Below are 13241 nucleotides of genomic sequence, written 5' to 3' on the forward strand. Positions count from 1 at the left end.
TTTAATAAAATGAATTGACTTTAAAATGATCTTATCTATTAGAATTTCTAGACAGGATGATGATAAAAGTGGTTGCTAATTACACACTATTTAATTGTGAAAGTATGTGCAATATAAAATTTTATAAAATGTATATGTTAAAATACGACAAACACGCATTATAATTGTATAACATTTTTATTGAATAGGTACACTTGGGTTTATGCCTTATGTTTGATTAGGAACAAACCAGAAGATGACAGTACCATCCTCATCATTGAAATGAAATTCAGAAGGTTTTTTTTGTTTTGTTTTGTTTTTTAAACACAGATTCCTATAAGCAGCTAAAAGAGCAAAGGCCACTGCATAGCTTTAAAGGAAACTGATACTGGGTACAAGTCTTCAGAGCTTTCCTAATTGCACGTTGCCCTGTCTCTATTCTCCCTTCAGAACAGCTGTGGCTTACTACGCCTATCTTCTTATCAACACTAACATTACTAGTCTGTTTGCACTAAAATATGTATCCTTTGACCCTCTTTTGATTTCTGCTTCACATATAATACATATATTACTTTACACACAGATATAGTTACATAGTGTTAAGTTTTTAAACTCTGAAGCTTGAGCTGAGATGCTAGCCAGCTCTCATAGTTTTAGTGTGAACTGGTACCCATATAACCATTCCATTTCTGCCATGGAATTTGCCATAAAATAGTTAACTGTAGCTGTTTTTTTTTCTCTTATCAATCATTTTTAAGGAATGACTCTAGTAACAGTTAACAACTAACTGAATTTATTCTTCCAAATGAGTATTGTCTTTAAAGTTCCCTCATGAGGGTGCCTGGGTGGCTCAGTCGATTGAGCACCTGACTTTTGATCTCAGCTCAGGTCATGATCTCAAAGTTCAGGAGATAAAGACCAGTGTCGGACTCTGTGCTGAGTATGGAGCCTGCTTGGGATTTCTCTGTCTCCTTCTCTCTCTGCTCCTTCCCTGCTCTCTCTCAAAAATAAATAAATAAACATTAAAAAAACAAACTTGGCACCAAGAGTGGGATTTTCTCTACAATGTACCAGAAATTCTATTGTAATATCACTAATTATTTTCCAAAAAGAAAGAAAACTATTTTAATATTTCATACTTACAATAATGCTTCTTAAAAAAGTATTAAGATGTAACAATTTAAATAAGTTTATATCCCCCAAACACAATTTGGTAATGAATGGGTAAATTAAGTAAATTTTAATAATTAGTAAACAATATATTAATTATATAGGTTGACAGTTACCTTAATATAACTGAAGTATCTCCTCATGTAGGCATTAACAGATCAACAACAGTTTGGTAAAGCTGATGATATGTATGATAAATGTATTGATTTGGAACCAGATAATGCCACAACATATGTTCATAAAGGGTATGTATATTTGGGGTTTTCTTTGTTTCTGTAATAGTAATAAGGTGGAGTTCTAGTCCTTAAGAAAGGAGGTGGGGGGGACTGTGATAGAGAGTATCAATGAATTAACTGACAAAAAAAAATTTCTTAATGCTGTGGATGCTTCATTAATTTTTGAAACTTTACTTGTATTTCATTCTTATACAGCAATTAATAAGTGTACTGTTTTCACTCTAATATAAAGATTTCAGTTCTGAACATCCTGTCAAATATTATCTGTATCAAAGTAAATTTTTCCAGACCTTGTGTACTTCAATTATCATTAAGAAAAAAACTGAAATTATACAAAGTAAAATATTAAGCCATGCAAGGTAAGGGAGTAATAGGGCCTAGACCTTTGGACACTTTCTTCTTTTTTTTTTTTCTTTTTTNTTGTTCCTCCGTCAAGTTCCTCCTAATCCTCCTATACGTGGACACTTTTTTCATAATAAGGAATTTGGACTATAAAACCAGTATAAAATTGAGGATTGGTTTTCCTTGTAAATCATTGAGGTCAGAAATTGAGTCATGTACTTATTCCTATTGATATTATGCCATCGTCCCATCTGACTGGCTTTGTTGAATTTGCAGTTTACTTCAGCTCCAGTGGAAGCAAGATCTGGATAGAGGTTTGGAGCTCATCAGCAAGGCTATTGAAATTGACAATAAATGTGATTTTGCATATGAAACCATGGGAACTATTGAAGTGCAAAGGTAACTCCTATAGTCTGTTAGAAAATTTAAGGCAGCTCCATAGATAATTATCTTTTCATTCTTCTCATTACAAATATGTTATTGTCAGTATCTATTAAATTAAGTCTTAATATGTCGTGCCTTTTGAAGCAAGCTTCCTGTAAAAGTATGCAGCTTTGATTTGCCTTGTTTCATTGCTTTTTCAATTTAAAAGTCACAGTTTAAAAAATTGTTTAAGTCAAGCATACCATTAGGAAGGAAAGTTTGTCTTTTCTCTAATACCTGTTATATGTTCTTTCCTCTTCACCTATTTCTGTTGGAGGGAAAAAACACCTGCAACATGCTTAGGCAGTGCAGTGCAGTACTGCGTAAGAATTGCTGCCACCGTACAGGAAGATCTAGATCCTCATCTAGATCCTCCTACAAAGAAGCAAACAGCCAAGTAACAGGGCAAGTTGCAACATCATCCCTGAGCCCATGAGTGTTCTTAAAAACCAGGGAGCTGGATAAGATAATTTGCCACTCTTACTGCTCGTAACTTCTGGTTTTGCTAAAATGTTTATCCAGAGTTGCATTTGAGAGCCACCATTAACAGACAACAACTGCTTATGCCATAGAATTTAGTGTAGTATACCATCTTACTACTAGCTTTGCTGTCCTTTTGAGTTAATCTACTCTAGGCCAGGTACTGATCTTTGGGTGTTTAATTTTATTTCAAATGATCTTTACCCCAGTCCTTATAAAGACAAAAATTATATGATCTTCAGTTTAACAGAAGATTATAGAAACTGATGCCCAAATTGGCAAGGTTGCTTGGTGATCCAGTAGTAGAAACAGTATGTGAACCTGTATTTTACTGATGCCAAAGTAACTGATTTTTGAATCAGTAGGAATTGCCGTAATTCCCTGTCATTCAGCTCCTCTTGGGTCCTCTCTGCTCCTGAGTGGGCACAATATATATACAGGCTGATGAAATCTGTGGTTCTTTTGAACTTTCTGTACTGACAGTTACATGTAAATATTTTTTTTTTATAGTTTATTTGAGACAGAGCATGAGTGGGGGAGGGGCAGAGAGAGAGGGAGACACAGAATCTGAAACAGGCTCCAGGCTCTGAGCTGCCAGCACAGAACCTGATGCTGGGCTCAAACCACGAGATCATGACCTGAGCTGAAGTCGGACGCTTAACTGACTGAGCCATCTATGTGCCCCTACATGTAAATATTCTTTATTTGCCAGTTTGTTAACATGAATAGAATACTCTCGCACTAGAATAGGATGGGGTACTGATTCATCTTTTTTGAGCAAAGCTATAAAGTTATACGTAGTGGGGCACCTGGGTGACTCAGTCAGTCGAGCCTCCGACTCTTGATACTGGCTCAGGTCATGATCCCAGGGTTCTGGAATCGAGCTCAGGTTGTTGGGCTACACACTGAGCATGGACCCTGCTTAAAATTCTCTCTCTCTCCCCCCCCTCCCCTTTTCTCTCTCGCTCTGCCTCTCTCCCCTGCTTATACACTCTCTAAAATTAAAGTTATTCATGGAGCCTGGATTAAGGACCCCCAATTTATACATTTTGACAGATTTTGTTCATGTGTTAATTGTACTTTAAAAAAATCGATTCTAAATCTGCCTTACATATAAATGAATGAATGAATGAAATTGCTTATTATCCTAAGATTAAGCTAATCTACTGCCTAATATACAAACCTGAACTCTTATTTTTTTAAAAAAAAGTGTAGCCATATATGGTAGTATATATTAGTAGGAGGTCAAATACGGTTACCCCAAAGGTTCATTGTATTCCTTAGTGTTTAACTGCATATATAAAATAGGGACTTTATAAATATGGTAAGCTTACAAGCATGTGTGCAAATATACATGGTTAAGAAGCTTAAAACAGCTCTTGGTTTTTGGCAAGTATCGAAAGCCTAGACACATCTAGACTTCAAGAGGTAAATTATATTTTTTTGACCAAGCATATTCATTTACTCATTAAACATACTAATTACCAGGCATTGTCCTAGCTTCTGGTAACTAAGAGGTAGTTAAGGATGCAGTGAGACTTGATGTAAACAAATAACATTCATCTGACTTGCACAGAATGACAGTGTATCTATGGGAACACTGGGAAGGGAAGGGGAAAATATTATTTATGAGGATATTGTACTTGAACTTAGAATGGCGAGGATTTGATTAGAGTCAGGCAGAAATGCCATAAATAATCTGAGCATTATGTGTAGGTAGGAGCACAGCCAGGGGACTGAGGGAACCTGTGACTAGAGGGGAGGGGCACAGGGTGGGAATGTGGTGGTAGGAGATAAGGGGAAAGGTGAGTTCACACACATGTGAAGGTATGGCCCCTGGATACCATTAATGTTCTCTGCTTTCTTTTCTTTTTTTTAGTCTATTTTAGTTGATTTTTGGCAGGGAGGGGCAGGGTGAGGAAGATAGAGGATCCAAAGCAGGCTCAGTGCTGACAGGCTGACAGCAGCAAGCCCCATGTGGGGCTCGAACTCAGGAACTGTGAGATCATGACCTGAAGTCGGACACTCAACTGACTGAGCCACCTAGGTGCCCCATGTCACTGCTTTCTAAAGGAGCCTTATGATTTAGTACATACACACAATGAACTTAGGAGCCAGAGGATTATTATTTTGAATAAATAATTTTTCTAGTCTCACTGTTCTTCTCTGTAAACAAAGACTACAGAGGTATAATGTAAAGTACATAGTATTTATAATAGTAGCTAACATTCATTGAGTGCTTTCTTTGTGCTAGGCACTATTTTGTTTCTTATAAAGAAGCAAAGAATTTATTAGAATCATAGTTGAATCTTAGTGGTCAGAAACTTCACTGTATACTGTAAAATTTCTGTTAAATGTTTCACATCCAAAATTTTGTTCTTTTAGAGGAAACATGGAGAAAGCCATTGACATGTTCAACAAAGCTATTAACCTGGCCAAATCGGAAATGGAGATGGCTCATCTGTACTCACTCTGTGATGCTGCCCATGCCCAGACAGAAGTTGCAAAGAAATATGGATTAAAACCACCAACATTATAAAATAGGGGGAAGGAGAATGACCCTGTTTTTAGAAGTTTACTCCCTTTTCAACTGAACCCTAAAGACACTGTCATGAACTGTGTTGAATGGTGGAACTTAGTATCTGTTTGTGCTGTTGTCCTTCATTACAGGTTTCATGTTTAGGTGTTGTGGGAGTGGATGTTGAAGGAAGTTTGCAGTGTTGCAGCTTTTATTCCCTGTGCAAAAGTTTAGAACTTGTTAAAGGGATATAAAAACTGCAAAGAGTACAGATGATAATTAGCCATGCAAATAAAAACTTTGATTTGTTGATTTGGCTTTTTTTTTGGGGGGGGGGTTATGTTCTGAATGATTCTGTTTCTGTGTGTGTGTGATACGAGTATTTTGCAGCATGTTGGTTTTTAAATTCATGTAAGTGCTGTAAAACAGGTTTCTTTGATTCAATTAATCCCTTTTTATTTTTTTAAGGAAACAAAGCTTAAATGAGGATTTTCTTTTGAAGGCAGCAAAATTGAGACCCTCTACACCACTGTCAGCATGCACAATCCTTCTGATTCTGTGGAATTGTTAGCTTTGGTGGCAGCTTAAGCCTTTTGACCCCACTCAACTCCAATGGATAATGTACATTGTTCTTAAAGTCTGCAGCAACTGGCTTTCATGCGGTAAATCATACAGAAGCAAATATTCTTGTATATATGTTGGAAGACTGAAAATTAATGGGAGAATGAACCAGGCAAGAGGTAAGATGAAATGGGTTTTAATTGCCTGTGGCTATTTTCTGTGTTAGGTACTCTACTTAATAGTGTATTTTTGAAAGAAAATTCAGGTTGGTTTTGTGTATAAAGATGAAGTGTGATACATGGGAGTGTTTAATTAGCTTAAAATTTGTAGTGAAGAAATGTGGCTAAAGGTTCCAAAAGGATATGTCTTGGAATCAGAACCATAGTATTTCCTGAGGGGAAAAGTTTAATGCTTTACCTATGGCTATGTGTGCTTAAAGAATTTTAACCAGTATTTTCAGAAGTGCTGAGGAAATGTGAAATGCTTTTAAGTTTGGAGGTAACCTTGGCCTCTAGGGCCTGACTGCCCATGCCCACGTCTTTACTAGGGATACTGGCAGATTTTTTATCTTTACTTCACCTTTTTACTTAGAAATCACTTTTTTGTTGATTTTGTTTTCCAGTTGTCACTTTCATAGACCATCCTTTTGTTTATATGCTGAATTTTTCTGGTGGGAGAGAGGTTGTGTTCTTAAGGTGTCCTGTTTTGAGATATTCGGGGTTGGAGAGGTTTATTTAAGTCTGAGTAAAAGAGCAAGCAAACCTTTGGTTACACTTCTGGAAATGAATTCTAATTAGTTTACATTTTTGGGAGTAAAGGAGCATTGTATCCCTCTGTAAGAGGGTGCTTTATCCTAATGAAGTCAAAAAGATTTTGTCTACAAGTTCCTTTTTAGAAACTATGAGAAATGACCCCTTCCAAAGTCAGAGTCTGGAAGATACTGAGGAGGCCTCTAGTGGGGACAGTTTAACATAATTTAAGATGGCCTGGATAATGGAAAGTTTGAGAGCTCTGCATTTTAGTTCTTAAACTATGTACCAACTATCATGATCCCTGAATACAGAAATGTTCTACATCTTTGAATAACCTCAGACTTAAGGTTTTTATTTGCATGGCTATATTTATATTAACACTGGTATTTTCTTCTACTCTTCTCCCTTCCTGCCCTTTGGGGTTGGGTAGAAAAAGACACGAAGGAAACTGAAGCATGTGCCATTCAATACTATCATTCCAAATCCTCATGGACTATTGCTTGTTCTGAAAAATTTGAAACTGCACTGAAAGCTGCATTTGTCTGTATCTTTTCTTTTGTAAATGACCTCACATGTAAATTCACCAAATAAATATTACATTTAAGCTTTCCTATCTGTCCTTGAAATAAACAGATAGATAGGTACTTTATTCATCTATCATAGTATTGAGTAAAACCGGGCTTAAACTAACCGAAAATAGGTCTCATTAGTATATGAATCAAATTAAAATTTTGGTGTGAACTGTGGAGTTTCCTGAGACCATCTGTCCTTCCTGCTGGAGAAATAAAGTTCTAAGAGGGGCTATCAGAGCCAGTTTCCTACATTCCTACCTATACCTGCTCTTACCCATGCTTGCATGGCAGCCTCGAAGTCTGCCAACCAGCCCTGAGCCTTGTGTCTAACATGATCTTCAAACTGGTTTCACTGAGTTTTGGTCACAGTTTGTAGCCACTCTAGTCTTTCAGAAAGGATGCCTGATGTTATCTGTCTAGTAACTGAGATATAAATAGGGAATACATTCCAAAACACAGTAAGAAGCTTTGGCTTCAAAACAGTTCCAGTAGAACTTTCAGGTCTTTGGGATCTCAAGGCTGTTTATAAACAGGAGGAACATAAGATTTAACCAAACCAGGAAACTTCTGAGTATAAAAGTAATAATTACTTAAGACTGTTCTGGGTACACAGACTCCTTGCTATTTGTATATATAAGAAAATAACATAGAAGGGGGGGTGGAGTAATAATTAATCCTAACCTCAGTCCTATGTAAAACTGCTTTGTGAATAAAGTGACAAGGCTTGAAAACAGATCAAGTTCTAACACACTGTGATTGAATAATAGTGATCCTCTAAAAGAGACCCACATCTTGAAATGTGGAACCTGTGAATATTAATTTATATAGCAAAAATGAACTTGATAGATGTGATTCAGTTAATGATCTTGACATGGGAGGATTATGCTAGGTTATCTATCTGAGTGAGCCCCAAATATGATCTCAAGTGTGTTTCTAAGAGGGAAATTACAGAAGAGAAGATCGTGTAGCCACAGGAAGAGAGTGGAGTGATGTGGCCACAAGCCAGGGAATGCTGGCAGCCAGCAGAAACTAGAAAAGCAAGAAATATATTCTGCCTTAAGAGGAGAGGTTGGCCCTGCCAACATGGGAGTTAAGTCCAGTGAAACGGATTTCAGACTTCTGATTTCCAGTACTCTAAGACAGTATGTTTCTGTTGTTTTACATCACTACTTTGTTGCAGCTTGGTTATAGCACTGTACACTCAACCAGACCAAGAGGCTGCTCCTTCAGGTATGAGACAAAAATTGACTACCAATCTCTGACAAATATAGATGCAAAATTCCTCAATATATTAACACACTAAATCATGCATTAAAAAATTCATTTACCCCAGTCAAGTAGGATTTAATCCATGGAGATTCAAAATTTGCAAATCAATGTACTATATATTAATAAAAGATGCAATCATGTCAATGGATGCAGAAAAAGCACATGACAAAGTACATTCCTTCATGACAAAAACAAAGTAGGTTTAGAGGAAACACACTTCAACATACTAAAAAACTACATATGAAAAAACCTATACTATAGCCATATACTCAATGGTGAAGAACTAAAAGCTTTACTTCTAAGATCAGAAACCAGACAAGGATATCCACTCAACACTTTTATTCAGCACATTACTGGAGTTGTAGCCATAGCAATTAGACAACCAAAGAAAAGACCACCAAATTGGAAGGAAGTAAAACTTTCACTTTTTGTGGCTGGCACAATACTATATACAGAAAACCCTAAAGACTCCACCAAAAAACTAGTACTAATACATGAATTTGGTAAAGTTGTAAACTAGAAAATCAACATTATGTAACAGATTATGTAACATATTTGTTACATTTCTATAAATAATGTAGCAGAAAGGAAAATTAAAATCTCATTTACAATTGCATCAAAAAGAATAAACTTTAGGATTAACCTTAACCAAGGAGGTAAGAGAGATGTACTCTGAAAACTCAAAAGCCATGATGAAGGAAACTGAAAATGGAATAAAAAGATACCATGGTCATGGAATGAAAGAACCAATCTTGTTAAAATGTGCATAGTATCCAGAGCCATCTACAGATTAAATGCAGTGCCTGTCAGCATTTTCCACTGAACTAGAAAAATAATTCTAAAATTTGTGTAGAACCCAAAAAGACTCCAAATAGCCAAAGCAATCTTGAGAAGAACAAAGCTGAAGGTGTATCACAATCCCAGATTACAAATCACACTATACAATTGTAGTAATCAAAACAGTATGGTACTAGAACAAAAAAGGACACATAGATCAGTGGAAGAGAATACACATTCCCAGAAATAAAACCATACTTCTATGCTCAGTCTATGACAAAGGAAGCAAGAACATACAAAAGGGAAATGACAGCCTCTTCAATAAATGGTGCTGGAAGAACTGGACCACTTTCTAATGTCATACACAAAAATAAACTCCAAATGGATTAAAGAGACCTGAAACCACAAAACCTACAAAAGAAAACGTAGGCAGTAATTTCTTAGACAGCTATCACATTTTTCTAGATCTCCTCGTTAAGGAAAACAAAAGCAAAATTAAACCACTAAGACCACATCAAAATAAAAAGCTTTTGCTCAGTGAAGCAAACCATCAACAAAAAGTATGGAACCTACTGAATGGGAGGAGAAACTCACAAAAGATATATCCAGTAAAGGGTTAATGTAAAAACTATATAAAGAACTTCTATAACTCAAATCCCCCAAAACAAATAATCCATTTAAAAAACGAGCAAAGCACCGGAATAGACATTTTTCCAAAGAAGACATACAGATGGCCAACTGACACATGAAAAGATACTCAACATCACTTATCAGGGAAATGCAAATCAAAACCACAATAAATGGTTCAAATCAAAAAGATGAAATAACAAGTGTTGATTGAAAAGAATATGGAGAAAAAGGAACTGTTCTGCCTGTTGGTGGGAATGCAAATTGGAGTAGCTGTGGAAAACAGTATGGAGGTTCCTCAAAAAGTCAGAATTCCCATATGATCAGTAATTCCACTATAGGCTACTTACCAAATAGGAAAACACTACTTTGAAAAGATATAGCACCTCTATGTTTACTGCAGCATTATTTACAACAGCCAAATTATGGAAGCACACTAAGTGTTCGTTGATAGATGAATAAAGAAAATGTGGTGTACAGGTGCCTGGGTGGCTCAGTTGGGCATCCAACTCCTGATCTTGGCTCAGGTCATGATCTCACGGTTTGTGGGATTGAGCCTTGTGTCTGGCTCTGTACTGACAGCACGGATCCTGCTTGGGATTCTCTCTCTGCTCCTCCCCTGCTCACACACGTCCTCGCTCAAAATAAGAAAGGAAAAGGGGTACATGGGTGGCTCAGTCAGTTAAGCGTCTGACTTCAGCTCAAGTCATGATCTCGTGGTTCTTGAGTTTGAGCTCCATCTAGGGCTCTGTGCTGACAGCTCAGAGGCTGGAACCTGCTTTGGATTTTGTGGCTCCTTTCTCTGCCTCTCCTCTCAAAAGTAAACATTAAAAAATAAAAAGAAAAATGTGACATATATATGATATATATATAATGGGACAATACTCAGCCATAAAAGAATGAAATCATGCCATTTGTAACAACATGAATGGATCTAGAGGATATAATGCTAAGTGAAATACATTAGAAAAAGAAATACCATATGATTGCACTCATATATACAATTTAAGAAACAAAGAAAAAAGAGACAAACCACAAAACAAGTCTCTTAACTATAGAGAAATGGTCACCAGAGGGAAGGGTGGGGGGGCAGAGAAATGAAATAGGTGAAGGGGATTAAGAGGACACTTAGGACTAACAGAGTTAAGTCATTATACTCAACACCTGAAACTAATCTAACCCTATGTTAACAAAAAGTTGGGATACCTCTGCCAATACGTTTAAAAAAAAAAAAAAAGGGAAGACTATTTCCAAGTATTGTTTTAAGTGCTAAAATTAGTATGAAAATAACTACAGTTGGGTTTAAGGTGACTGAGCACAAATTCTATGGGGAGTTGAGAACTAGTATTCTTTCTTGATGCTCTTCATGCTAGAGGGTATTCAAGGTCCTGCTGATCACTGGAACAGAAATGGCAGTCCCCATTTGGTTTGTCCCCAACCAAAGGAAGGGAAGAAGTTAAAAGGTGTGAACAGACTAAGGACCAATATGACTACTGCCTTTCAGAGTGCAAAGAACTTAATTGTGCCAGTTCTTTTGTTGGCACTGGAAGAAAACAGGACTCTGCAAGTATTGTCCTAGAAGCCAAGGGAGGGCTCAACAGATACAAAAGGCTTCCAGAGCAAATGTAGGGGGAAAAGACTGATTAAAACTGACTTCTGGGCATCACTTTGGGGAATGGAAGGTTTAAAGTAAGGGAAATTGGACAGAGTAGGTAAGATTCTCTGCAGAGATGGCCCATCATCTAAATTATCAATGAATTGCTGTATTAAACAACTTGTACCCAATTTTATATCTGAATGTCTGCCTTATGTGAAGAATTGTTAAGGATCTAAGATTTTACCTAGGACTTTAGACCCTAGGTCAGAGACAATGGACTTAAGAACAGAAAGCAACATGAGCTGCATGCTCACTTAGCTTTCCTTGTACCCCAGACACTGTGGAGATGATGAAACAATCTAGGTTGATGCTGCACGGGCAGTGGGATTGTGTCATAGATGAGAGAAACTCTGAACTTAGGAAACCCAAATTTTAATGGGCTCATTACAAGCAAACCTGTCTGTCTGTGGCAGCAGAGGAAAACATTTTTATTATTACTGGTTTGTAAACAAACCTCTTCTACGCTCCAGAATGAGACAGTCTCTATATTCCAAAACTTTCAAACTTCTTTGAAAGGATAGTCTGGAAGAAGAGCTGTCAATGCTTCTGTTCATAAGACAGGCAGAAACCTAAAGAGACTGAGAAATGATTACCCATCTCTACATGTTCTTACCTTTTATTCATCTCAAGCTTAATCTTTCAACAGTTAAAAGGATTATGCAGTCTGTCTTGGACAACAGCATGGTGCAGGGAAAAGTATTTACTTTTCATGCCTCAGCATGAAGTGACTTAAATTTTAACTAACATTGCTATCTACCGGCTGCATGATATTAAATAAATGAAGGTCCCATCCAGCTCTAAATTATGTGAAGCGACACCATGTCCCAGATCTAATTAGAACCCTTCAGGGTAAAGAAATGATTCCAGAAAATGTAGGAAACTTATTTAACCAGAAAACTTGTACATGTATTAGTGCAATCTGCATGAATAAAATTGCTCCAATTCAACTTGTTTTTACTGAGCACCCATCATGGTGAGTACTAGCCATAAAAAGAACATAAAAGCCTCAAGGAGCTCCAAAACTAAGATGACAAAATCGGTGCCATAAAGTTCTATACAATGTGGCATGGAAACACACAACAGTAATGAATTCTGCTAAGATTTGAGGGATCCAAAGGGGTAAAGGGCTTTCTAGAAGATGGGGAAACCACTAGAAGTTAAAAATAAAACCTAAGTGAAGAGACATTATGAGTATGAGCTGAAATAAGCCATCTAAGTCCAGCAAGATGAAGCTTTTGTGTTTTAAAATTGGTGAGAAGATGCCAATAGTGTAGCTACATGTTTGAGAATTATCAGCATATATTTAAAACCACATGTAGATGTGCTTACTTCAGGAGAAAATTAAAATTAAAATGGGCTAAAAATAAAACTGGGAAACATTTAAGGGACAAAGGTGCAATGTAAAAGTGGTCAGACCACTTACCACAGTGAGACCAACATTGATGGTGTTAGGTTTCATAGAGGGCAATGAACAAGTCTACAAATAGATCATCAGTAATCTTTGCCAGATAAGTGTCATTGGAATGGTGAGGGCAGACTCTGGCTACCAGGCTCTGAAAAGTAACTGAAAGACAAGAATGGACTAGTAAGCAGAAATGACTCCTTTAAGAAATGGGGTGAAAAAAAAAAAAAAAGACAGTCTAAACTAGATGAACCTAAGGACGCCAACACCAAAACACATAATTAAAAATGGCAAAGGTTAAAGAATTTTAGAAGTTGTAAAAGAGAAGCAAAAGTTACATACAAGGGGGATTCCATAGGGCTATCAGATGATTTTTCAGCAGAAACTTAGCACATGAGAAGGTGTTATGATATATTCAAAGAACTACAATAAAAAAATATTCCACTAGTCAAGGTTTCATTCAGAATTGAAGGAGA

General features: G+C 36.7%; 1 protein-coding gene across 3 annotated transcripts in view; it reads left to right on the forward strand.

The window, feature by feature from the left end:
* The window catches only part of TOMM70 (translocase of outer mitochondrial membrane 70), a 37379-nt gene extending 30309 nt beyond the window's left edge, over positions 1-7070 (forward strand). For 2 of the 3 annotated variants that reach the window (XM_077774830.1, XM_077774829.1), the window contains 3 exons: positions 1297-1394; positions 2004-2126; positions 5016-7070. In XM_077774830.1, coding sequence (XP_077630956.1) covers positions 1297-1394; positions 2004-2126; positions 5016-5169 — 375 coding nt within the window. In that variant the 3' untranslated portion in view covers positions 5170-7070. The remainder of the gene's footprint in view (positions 1-1296; positions 1395-2003; positions 2127-5015) is intronic. The other variant, XR_013337741.1, reaches the window with a different exon arrangement.
* The last annotated feature ends 6171 nt before the right edge of the window (positions 7071-13241 follow it).

Source organism: Crocuta crocuta, unplaced genomic scaffold (assembly GCF_008692635.1).
Source record: "Crocuta crocuta isolate KB4526 unplaced genomic scaffold, BGI_CrCroc_1.0 scaffold6, whole genome shotgun sequence".
Classification (NCBI taxonomy): domain Eukaryota; kingdom Metazoa; phylum Chordata; class Mammalia; order Carnivora; family Hyaenidae; genus Crocuta; species Crocuta crocuta.